Consider the following 11,288-nt stretch of genomic DNA (forward strand, 5'->3'; position numbering starts at 1 on the left):
ACACACTCAACTAGGACATTGTCTAAGAGGGCCAACAATTTCTGCTCCTGAAGTTTATCATCATAGTAGAACCATTTTGGGTAGACACCTAGTCTCAAAGACAGACACTGCTCAGCAGAGAGAGCTTCACCAGAGGCAAGATTGCGCAAGATAATACAATGGCAGTAACCCATGCCAGCAAACTCACTTGGTGCCATTGACAACAATACTCAATGTTGGCTTATAGTTACACAAACACCATCATACAAAACACAACCACAAAATTCCAAACAGCAGTACACTGAACAAGACAAAGGATGAGATTCAAGACATGTTTTCAACCAAGTGCAAAAATTTTCAGATGTTTCAAAAATGGCAAGATAATATTGTGGATAATAGAGGGCATCATAATAATGAGGATAGTGCTTCACATAATGGGGCTCATCACAGGGAGGACACTGTCCCTCCTCAAGGACACAAGCCAAAAAGCAGGGCAACTTCATAAGAAAAACCCTGAAAATGCATGAGCCATACTGCAGTGAAACAAAATGGAAATATATGAACTCAGATGCCATCTGATCCATTCCTGTTCATCGTACAATGGAGTATTTGGGAGAACAATATGTAAAGGCCAGTGCCCCAAATATTTTCCCACTGACTAAGCCATTTTTGTTCCCATGGGTGCATTTGCAGAGAATTAGCCATTTGTGTCCAACAAAACCCTCTCTCACTGACATGAGAGTCTGTTAAGAACCATGTTGCTCAAGGGGGTCAAGAGACTGACTCAGAGGGGCTTGGCCTCAGCTTATATGCTGTGCCCCTTACCCAAGTATGTGCCCTTCATTTCATATAAGGTCCAATGATGGTCCAATGAAGTCTGGAGGACTTCTGGAGGCTGGCTACTCTGGTAGAGTGCTAGAGGACTTCTGGAGGAGCGCAGAAAACATCTGGAGGAGCATGGGAGAGTTCTGGAGGAATGCAGGAAGTGCTCAGGAGAGTTCCCACTGCAAGGTAATACTTCTACAGGAAACAGGATGGAAGGATAGGAGGTCCAAGGGTCTGAAGGTCCAGAGGACAGGAGGACAGGAGGACAGGAGGACAGGAGAATGGAGGACAGAAGGATAGGATGTCCAGAGGTATGAAGGACAGGAGGATAGGACATCTGAGGGTTAGGAGGACAGGACACCCAGAGGTCCAGAAGGAATAGGGGCTACATCAGACAGAGTCCAATGTAGAAACAAACAGAGGTAGACTACCCTCAGGTAGAGTCGGAGAGAACAGGGATTGGACCTAAGTCCAGAAAGAGGGTAAGTGCTGGAAAGGCAAAGTTCCAGCCTAGGGAATCAATCCCTAGGCCTGATGGATAGGACAGACTTAGGTGGACCAAAGTCCAAGAGAGGATTGGGCAAGTAGAACAGGATCTAAGATGATATTCAAACTGAGGAAACTACAGGAGTATCTACAGGGGTTATATACTGGAGACTATCTGAGGGGATCAGTAAGCAAAGGAGCAAGGCTATGTATGAGCATGTGGAAACACATTAGTAAGTAAGACGGAACATAACTAAATGAACTCGGAGATGAAGACTTGTACAAGGATCAATAAGCAAGATGGAAGAAGAGGTGACCAAAAGCCAGAAAGGCAGAGATGCCTAAATGAGGATAGGCGCAGGATATCAGATAGAGGGTGGGAATAGGTCCAGAGATCTGGGGATCCAGAAGACAAGGTGGATACAGGACTGGGATATGAGAAGGTGGATATAGTCTGGAATTCAAGATGAGGTGAAGTCCAGATGTCTTGCTGGATGGGGTGTGCATAGGGTGGATGGGACAGGGGGGTATGGATCAGGCTAGCAGTGGAGATCCAATGGTCTGGAGCTCAGGGGTAAATCCAGAGCAGAGTTGATCCTGCTGAAGTGTGGAGCACACAGCAGAAGGGGATCTGGGAATGAGTTGGATATGAAGTGGGGTCCAGACATAGGCTTGGAAGGCATGGGAATATGATGGAACATGGGTCCAGATTGTGGGATATGACAGAGTCAGGGATAAGTGCCTAATGATCAATCAAGTACTTGCACAACACACATCCATACTGCATACTGATAATAGCTGATGATCAAACAGTGCCTGTCAAGATCCTTATGTGTGTATTTACTTTCAAAAAGTAGTCCTACAAATATCAATTTTTATCTCAACAACAAAGCAAGTGTAGGTGACCACCAACTTCACCAAATCGCTTAGTTTTTTTGCTGGTCATCTGCATTCGATTTTTCTGATCGGTTTTGTCGCTTGGACCATGTCAATAGCTTGCTTCGTTGTTGAGATAAAAATCGATCCTTGTAGGACTACTTTCGAAAGTAAATGCACACTTTTTTTGAAAGTTACCACCAGCCTCTACCCTTATGCAAATTGCTGTAAAGAATGCATTATTCTTTTCATCATTGAGACAAAGAGCCGATCCTGTTCTGCAAATATGTACATAGCTAGGCAGAGAATATGCATTTTAATGATTTCGTCCGATTATTTATTCAACCAACTCAGTAATTCGACGAGCTCCCGGCGTTTTATCAAAGGGCACCCTCACTGACCACTGTAGCACCCAATTCTTGCCAGGCTTCGCTATTCGTAGCTCGCTGTACGCGACCAACTCAGAGCGATATACGATATCCTCTTCACGCCATCCCGTAGCATCCAAGATGAGCTCCTTAAACTCGCCAGCCGTGAACCGAGTACCTTTTCCTTCTTCGTGCTTGTACTTCGCACCATCTGGTCCATTGGCCAACCCGACTTGACGACCCCACATAAGTCCACCAGGTTTAGCTAGAAAGGCCATTGACCGTATGAATGCTAGTTGCCCCTCAGTCTGGAAGAGATGTAGGACATTTGCTGAGTGCACAAAATCGAACTTGCTTTCCAACCTGGCGTTGCGTTCACAGAATAGAGGATCAAGGGCATCGGTCTGCTTAAACTTGATGGAAGGTGTGTCCCCTTCGTTGTACATGAGACGCCCGATGTCAAAGAATCCTGAGTGTCATATTAATAAAGAATTTGTAAAAGACACGAAACTCACGGTTCTCGATATCGAGCCCCATGATGTCCTAGGGCATCTAAGTAAGCATCCGAGCACACGATTCGACAAGTGAGCCGCACCAGTACTGGGAAACCATCCACGACCAACTTCCTTAGATCAGTTCCCATACAACATCCAAGATCAACCAAAGTCATTCTGTATGGACGTGAGCGGCGGGTCTCCTGCACCTCCTGGTACTGGAAGTGATGATCAATTCTGGGCTCCGCAAAGATGCTTTCACGGATACAAGTATGTGGGGCAACCTGACACGAAGGTGAGTCTAGGCCAAAATACTTTTGAATGGTGCATTACCCTAATTCCCGTTCTCCGCGCATCACCTATTCTTTGAATGACAACAGCAGAGGACTCGTTGGAATTCTTCGAGAACTTCTTATGCAAACGCAGCGTGTCATCTAATCGTTTAAGGAATACCGAATCCGGTTCAAGGTCGACTTTATTGAATAAAATGCTGAAGAGCTGAGTATCGAACTGCTTGGGCGTGAGAGAGAAGCCTCCACCACCGAATGATGCTAGTCCTTTGTCTGGCTGCGCTTCAGAATTTGCTTAAAGAATGATAAGCGACGCTCACCATTGATAGATGTCTCCACGACGCAAGGCCAATTATCCCACCCACAGAACCGTTTGAGTGAGCCTTTTAGGTCGTTATACAACAAAATACCAACAGCACAGTTCAAGAAGAACGAATCGGGGTGCCGGGAGAAGTCCCTCGTCAAGAGCGCGCAGCATAACAGAGCAGCTGACAAAACGTTCCCCGGCAGACTCCATCTGCTCTTCCAAATTCCAGGCGGTGTACTCGAGAAGCGGCTTAAGAGTATATTCCAATTTCATGAAACATATGACTTTGTCCAGATCACCCAGCGGTGCGTCCAAGTCGACGCAAACTTTGCCCTCATCAATCCTCCACGAAACCGGAGCGCGTTCAGAAGTGGGGTCGGAGGATTTGGAAGTGATATCGTGATACATAACGGGGAAGAACCCGTCGAGGTAAAGCGGTTTCGCGAGATCTAAAAAAGGACTATGATGTCCGGCAGCTTCGTAATCTATGAAATGAATCGCTGGATCCTGTTTTTTCGGCGAAATCATCACGTTTCCTCCGTGACCATCTCCTAGTCCCAAACAGGCCCACAGTTTTGGTAAAATTTGACCATGAGGATCGAGAATCTCTTCTGCCTTCCTGAAGGACTCCTGAAGCGGGGGATACTCCACGCCATCGATTCTCCAAGGAAGAGCGATGAAATCATCAAACTGTACTCTGTTGTCTCTGCTGAACCCGGGGGTGGTTGGGTAGTAGTGTTTAGTGAACCTGACATCATTGTGAAGACGGTCGTAATAGAACTTGTGTATTGGAGAGTCTAGTCCCCCCGGAGCGTCGGCCAAGTCCTTGCCGACCGAGTACAGCAAGCCACATTCATACGCACGACGAAGCTCGATATCCACAAACCAGCCAAGGGCCTCTCGCGAAGACTTGAAAGAAAAATCTTCACAATTCCTCGTCATCGCATATTCAAGACGGAAGTCGTTCAAGGTTTTCCCAGGAAGTCTGGTCATAACAAGTGAATTGAGATCGGCATTGTATGCCAAGAGATTTTGAAGCATGCCAGGGGAGATACGAGTGCTTATTACAGGCAGCATCTTGCGCTCCCATTTTATGGAGGCCGCCGATGACACTTTGACAAAGGCATTCATCCATTCAGTACCGCCTTTTCTCCTTATATGCGTGAAGTATGATTGTGAATTCGAAGAGAAGAGGCTGGAGATCATCAGCTCCTCCTTTTTCTCGGAAGTAAACTCGAATTCTCCGGAACCTAAGTCCGGTGGGTTGGTGACAACGGGAATAAGGGGAGTGTTGTTATTCAATTGGATGAAAGTAGGAGGGGCATTGGATAGGATTCGGTTGTAGGGTCCTTGTATGTCATTATGTTCACCCAGAACCAACAATGCTCCCGATATCTGGATAGAGGTTTTGTCATCGACCTCGGAATCTGACTTTTGCGAGACACCTGCACCGAGACAAATTAACCGACGCATCTCATTCTCCAAATTTTTACGAAGAGTAGGATAATACGTCTCCGACTTATAGATAGATTTGATTGCTTCGTCTAGAGCGTCGGGATTAAGGAGAGGGTGTTGACCAAGCCACTTCACTAGAAGTCGACTACGTGGGGGATCGAGAAATTGGTGAGAGGAGGTGTGGAACAGCAGAACCGATGTGAGGAGCAAATCGCAGGTGACTCCCAAGACTGCATACTGGAGAGACTCTGTCGTTGTCGACGAGTCCTTCAACAGGAAGATATCTTGATCTTGTAAGATGGATAAACCCCCTGCTGCACGCCGAGGTTGATGAACCAGGGCCGTCCATCCCAATCTCGGATGGAAACGAGGACAGCAAGGCACGTTTCGGAACGAAGCAACCTTGATGAGATGTGGGGCAGGATCGTTTAACGCCTGGAGGATGTGATCCAGACTCCAGAGTTTGATAGTACGTTTAGAACCATCCGCGGTACGACCAGAGAAGCGTATAACATCCCAGGCGTCTTCTTCCACATCGTTATCAATGAGATCCTGTGGGTAATTAGCGGATACGAATGGAAGGCAGCAGGAAGTAATCACCGTCCAGGAATCTCCTGGGGCTTCTTCGTTCACTATATGAAGGAGGGAACAGAGACTTGCGCGAAGCTTGTCATTGACGACAAGTCTCTCGATGTGGCTTCTGGATTGAAGGATGCCTAGACCATCCCAGTCTCTATCGACCTCTTCAGGGAAGGATTGAACTTGAAGCAAATGTGCTCTGCTACCTCCGAGGAGAATAGCGAGAAAACCAAGGCTAGTTGGATCGATAGAAGAGTTTAGGTAAGGCATGTACGTCGTCTGATGGGGGAGCTTGTGAGGGGAGTGGGGGTTCGATCGTCAGGCGTGCTCAATTCTTAAGTGGTCAAGGTCAAGAGCCGCATCAGCCCACTTGTTTGAACAATTAAACGATGCCATGGGTTCGGTTCCCAGAAACGATTAGAACCGGTGTACAGTTACACTGATGCTGACTCGGGAGTCCATGGTAACCTGTTATCATTCGGACCTTTCTCGGTCCCTTCGAACGACTTCAAACCCTGAGTGAAAAAAGTCCGGAGAGTTGGATGTAACTTAGCTTGACGAGTTTGCGAAGCTAACATGTCGGAAACCCGACGAGAAGATCGAACCGACGAAGCTGAAGTTAAAAATGGGCGGAAAACCATGCGGGGGAGTGAGGATATGTCGAGACCGTTATATTCTGCTCAATGACGGCTACGACATTAAGCTGAAGCGATCACGTTGAACAGAGTTTGGGGTCTTTTCATCGTGAATGACGTGAGGGTGTCCAGACTTTTTGCATTCAGGGTTTGAAGTCGTTCGAAGGAACCGATAAAGGTCCGAATGATAACAGGTTACCAGAAACCAATTATTGTCTGACTAGGCCAGAGATTCAGACTTGCGTAAAAGATGTTGATGAATTTAATTAACGCTCGAGGCGTACTAGTCATCGGGCGGTTGGACATCGCGACTGTCAGAGATAAAGTAAGGATAAAGAGAGTGAGCTCGACTGGTAGTCAGCCGAGATGACGAAGCAAATGGCATTGAAACCGGAAACCTTGGCGTCGATCGATGGAATTACCGATCACATGATGCAAATATTGACGCATTGTTTGGAAAATCGGTCAATGAACCGTCTGCTTCGCTTTGTTAGTACATTGTTGCCGTAGCACTCACTGCGGACTTACTGCCACTAGGTACCTCTATTGCTCTCGACTGCCTCCAGCGGGCATCATTTCACATGCTCACTCCTGGCACTGATCGCGTCGAAGGCGCGCCTTTCGTCAGAATTAGTAGTTTATATAGATACAGCACAATGTACCTTAGATCCACTTCCCCCACCACGAGCTGCCTCGATGACCCTTGCAGTGATCGTTTTGTCATCATGGAATGTCAACAACCGAACTACTTCATCCATTGGACACCAGACAGCATCAAACTCCTCGTCGTCTTGTTCTGTCGTATTCGTCTGGCGTATGGCGCAAGAATCGCCTCGTGCCGCATACCAAAAGATGATCTTCAGCACACCCTGAGTCATCCTTTGCGTCACAGCGACGGGTTCCGTTGTCCCTCCAGGTATCGCAGATCGGACATTATCATTCCCATGGAGGGTAGCAAGGGTGGTCAACTGAAGGGGTAGTAGCTCAACGATGTATCCTGTTTCTTCGTACGTCTCGCGAACGGCTGTTACTTCAAGCTGTTCCCCCACATCTTTTCTCCCCTTTGGAAGGCAATATTCGCCTGTTTTTCTCAAGTAGATGACGAGGACTTTAGATTGATCGATATCGAGGGTAACTGTGCCACAACTGATGACAAAGGATTCGGAGAGATGAAGAGATCTATTCATTTTCTTTCAGAATCTGGAGTGGGGCCTAATAGGAGCTTATTGCTCTTGTGACGGTACAGGATCGTGGGCTCCAACTCCGGAACGTGGTTCAACTCAGGACAAGGGCGGAGTTATTGGACGTACTCCCGGGTTGCCTTCGACAATTCTATATTTGCAATTAGTATGGTGGAATGGCGTCCCTGCATTCCATGCTGCGGGATAGAATGGTTGACATACCAGGAAGCGTTCAAGTTTGTTACACCGCAAGGTAAGGATTTGTTAGAAGCAACAAACTGTACGATGCTTAGTCATCATATTTCCCATATAGTTATATGTCACGTGTTGGTAGTTTCCCTTCTCCTTTTGACTGTACTACGACAAACGGAATCCATTACCCTGTCACGTCTGTGCGAGTCCAGTGCCTAACTCAAACTCTGACAGGATGAGGTGGACCCGTCATCACTGCAGAGTCCACTATCTTCTTTCCATGTCACGGTCCCTCGCTCTGGCTCGCCCACCAGTCCACGTCGGCATAGCCCATACCTGATTGTCGCCTTGCTTTCGACAGCTCACTATGCTCGCCAACCAACCAGTCCCCGCCGGTGCTGTGCGTCCTGTTCATAAATGTTTCTCAGTCCTCACTCAATAAACCTTCAAAGGTCTGCATGCATGAATCAGGGCTCGAGGGTGAGCTCATGATCGCACAATTTTGGGTCGATAGTGTCCAGCCATTGCAGGGGCCAAACGCTAAGGAGCAACGGATCGCATTTGCAATGAGAGCTTCAAGTTACAGACGAGCATCATCACTGGATCATCTGTGATAACTAACTATGATAAAAACATAGAAACACGACATACAGCAGCAATCGCATCCATTCCGCCATGACCATGTTATTTCGCGCAGTGACGAAATTACTGACTCGGAGTTCTTTGCATCGTACGTGCAGGCCATGAACAGAGTGGCGACGGGGGTATCTACAAGCACAACGCAGAGGAGTAAGTCCGATTCGTATTGATATAGCTACCATGCCGAGTCACTAATGCATCACACTCAGATACGACATCCACAAGCACAACACAAAGGGGTAAGTTCACTGTTTGTCATATTGTCGATATCACGTTATATACCCCTCTAACCTTGTTGTAGCAGGCTTTTCGACTGTATGATCCTCACATCTGTTGTCATCCCTGGCTGCAACCACTCTCTGCATGGTGCTCGCATGATTCAGTGGCTCTCGGCCTGTTTAACGAGAAACGCATTTATGGTGGGGATATGACTTCAGGGGCAACCGCGATAGATGAGTTTGTAGAATGTCGTGTTTGAGTTGGCTTGCAGAGCGGAGGAAGAGGTTGAGATCGAGATAGGACATAGCGGCCAGCTCGGTGTGCTGCTGTATGATGACAAATATGGACTCGACATTCATGGTCCGTGCTCAGCGTGTGACACAGCAGCGGGCAGCAGCAGTGATGGTGGGATGTTCATGACAGGCGCTATCCAGTGCAGATGCAGACCTGAGACCAAGACCGGGTATTTCAGACTCATCCTCTGGCTTATAGTCCAGTTAGGATGTATCAAAGTAGCCGTGTTGTCTGAGATGCCGATACAGACCTCACACATCGAACTGCCCAATTCCTGGACCTTCTGGCTGCTAGGCTACCCACTATCTTTTGCACCGTGTCTCTTGCTGCCTACACTCTCACATCACATCTGACTACGCGTTGAGGTTTCTCACATGTCTTTGGCTACTTGCATGTTTCCCGTTTTGCGCCGTCATGTATTCTATTACTCAGATGGTACGCAACTTAGTGTTAGAACGCACTTCAATGACAATGGCCGCCCATTGCAAGACAAACTGGCATTCTCATTTAATACTCCTCGACTGATTTTCACATAGTATCTTGTGCAAATCACGGAGAAATAAGTACGAGATACAGCATCAGCTGCTGCTGTATACTAGGATGAGTGGTGAAGCTGTGGTGAGTCCCTGATATCTGTTGGGTAAGTACATACACGAGTCTTGTGCATCATGCTGTGCGTGCATAGTTGCCCAGTGTTATAAACTTGGTACCATCTTACCTGTATTCCCTCTTACCTAGTATCCTCTGACCTATCTGATCAAAATGCCCCCTCCACTGCAGGTCAAAGATTTTGTCAAGGATTTGGGCAAGGTCTTCGCAGTTCGTTTGATGCGCCCCAAAAGAACGGACCTAGACAACGCAGCTCGACAACCACCGATCATAACGGTGATGGCTCCATCCATGCACAAATCCCTAGCGCCTTTGCCTTTCCTTCACCAACTCTTTCTTTGAATTCATCGCCAGCACACTCTGCGAGCAGCAGAGAGCCAGGTCTCGAATCCTCCACCAATGTTCCATCCGCTAGACACTCGGGGGGCGTATCCCTTGCCCGCGAAGCTTCTGACATGGCTCAGCTAGCATTGCCCTTGGTGCAGGCTGTTACAGGTGCAATCCCACTTGTCGGTGCTCCGATGCAAGCGGCTATTGGTGGATTATTGACAGGCCTTCAAGCTATAGACGTGAGAGCTTGTATTATTGCGAGCACATTCTTGATTTCAAAGGTCGCTACAGAGACCGTAACCAGAATCAGGCGGACCTCAATAGCTTGATCTCACGACTCGATCGACTGAGCCGCGAATTGTGTAACGCCTCGCCTGCCTCGGATCCTGTTGAACAATTCCGAAGAGATTCCTTTGTTAGGTATTCACGCTATCGGTGTATGCTTGGATTCACCTGACTTCGAGTTGTACCCAGGATGCTACAGGACACCTCGGCCCAGTGACAACGTTGCGCGAACGTTGTCTTGCATCCACATCCGTCACACAAGCTATCGCTGGATGCTTTGTTAAAATCGATCGCTATCTGGCGGAGTATTTGGTTGTGTTCTATTCTCTAACGAATTTTTGCACCACACTCACTATTCTGTTGGTTAGTGGTCATCCCAATGCAAGTCAACGTGATATACACGAAGTGCTGGTAATTCTGCAGAGGGAACGAGAGGATCGTCAGAACTTGTTGATGACGATCGAAAGCCTGGTCACCCGCAGGCAGTGCTCTGTTGGAGGCTGTGTGACACTAATAGACGCAACAGGTCACCAACATTCGATATCGGTGAACTTCTGCACCTCATTTGAGGTACGTTTCGCCAGCGAAATCTATCTTAGGAAAGCATACTGATCAAATTATCTTTAGCAATTCAATGAGATGCTCAAAGTTCTATTCAAATGCAACTCGGTTGAAGCTCGAATTCAGAGACGATATATGGAGAGCGAACAGTACGATTTGTGCATTGACGAGGGCACGCAAGTAACTCAACTTACAAGCAATAAATGGTCAAGACTTGAAGCGGGCGCAAAGGTTGTTATGAGGATCATTATTCAACAGGGGACGACATCATTCTCTGGAGTTTCCTACAGATGCTCTTGCGGCGCGGTGAATCCCCTTAGCGTTAGGTCTATCATATATTCGCTTGAACGGCAGGCTAGTTCCTCAATTGATTGGTAAGTATGCTTCAAGTCTTTTGGGCCCTGGCTATGTCTGACAACTGGCAGTCGAGAGTGTGGACGACGGTTTCAGATTTCCGTGTATCATCCCGTGAACAGCGGAGTCCTAGTACTCGATCGTCTAGCACCGATTCTGATCACACAACTGACCCAGGAATGGACCTTATTCGCAACTTTCATATCCAGCAATCTGTATGTCATCATGAAACTGTAATCTTAAGCTGAATACTTAACAAACATTCTGCTCTTAGGAAGTGCGTGAGGGTGCCTTTTGAGCTGCTTACTTGACACTGATCACGGTGCCAGG

The 11,288-nt window shown here is 47.4% G+C and overlaps 4 protein-coding genes across 4 annotated transcripts; 1 reads left to right on the plus strand and 3 right to left on the minus strand.

Annotated features, from left to right (window-relative positions):
* Positions 1-2,407: 2,407 nt before the first annotated feature.
* Positions 2,408-3,459, minus strand: BJ212DRAFT_89268 (uncharacterized protein). Its single transcript, XM_041344288.1, has 4 exons — positions 3,362-3,459; positions 3,130-3,312; positions 3,050-3,077; positions 2,408-3,003 (listed from the first exon to the last, which is right to left on the minus strand). Exons 2-4 carry the CDS (start codon positions 3,202-3,204, stop codon positions 2,504-2,506), a joined length of 603 nt encoding a protein of 200 aa, XP_041185967.1. The 5' UTR covers positions 3,205-3,312; positions 3,362-3,459; the 3' UTR covers positions 2,408-2,503.
* On the minus strand, positions 3,460-5,346 carry BJ212DRAFT_89267 (uncharacterized protein). Its single transcript, XM_041344287.1, has 2 exons — positions 3,639-5,346; positions 3,460-3,591 (listed from the first exon to the last, which is right to left on the minus strand). Exon 1 carries the CDS (start codon positions 5,096-5,098, stop codon positions 3,713-3,715), a length of 1,386 nt encoding a protein of 461 aa, XP_041185968.1. The 5' UTR covers positions 5,099-5,346; the 3' UTR covers positions 3,460-3,591; positions 3,639-3,712.
* A 1,220-nt stretch (positions 5,347-6,566) lies between these two features.
* Positions 6,567-7,754, minus strand: BJ212DRAFT_89299 (NUDIX hydrolase domain-like protein). The gene is made up of 4 exons (XM_041344289.1): positions 7,698-7,754; positions 6,957-7,626; positions 6,823-6,885; positions 6,567-6,774 (listed from the first exon to the last, which is right to left on the minus strand). The coding sequence occupies exons 2-3, from the start codon at positions 7,479-7,481 to the stop codon at positions 6,880-6,882; spliced, it is 531 nt and encodes a 176-aa protein (XP_041185969.1). The 5' UTR covers positions 7,482-7,626; positions 7,698-7,754; the 3' UTR covers positions 6,567-6,774; positions 6,823-6,879.
* A 2,129-nt stretch (positions 7,755-9,883) lies between these two features.
* BJ212DRAFT_1400088 (uncharacterized protein) lies at positions 9,884-10,847 on the plus strand (the record flags this gene model as incomplete). The annotated part of the gene is made up of 3 exons (XM_041337305.1): positions 9,884-10,007; positions 10,258-10,406; positions 10,671-10,847. Coding segments are annotated over 2 exons (273 nt in total), but the record flags the coding sequence as incomplete, so codon positions are not given.
* Positions 10,848-11,288: the final 441 nt, after the last annotated feature.

The sequence above is a fragment of the Suillus subaureus genome (genome assembly GCF_016647635.1).
Source record: "Suillus subaureus strain MN1 chromosome Unknown BJ212scaffold_106, whole genome shotgun sequence".
Lineage (NCBI taxonomy): Eukaryota > Fungi > Basidiomycota > Agaricomycetes > Boletales > Suillaceae > Suillus > Suillus subaureus.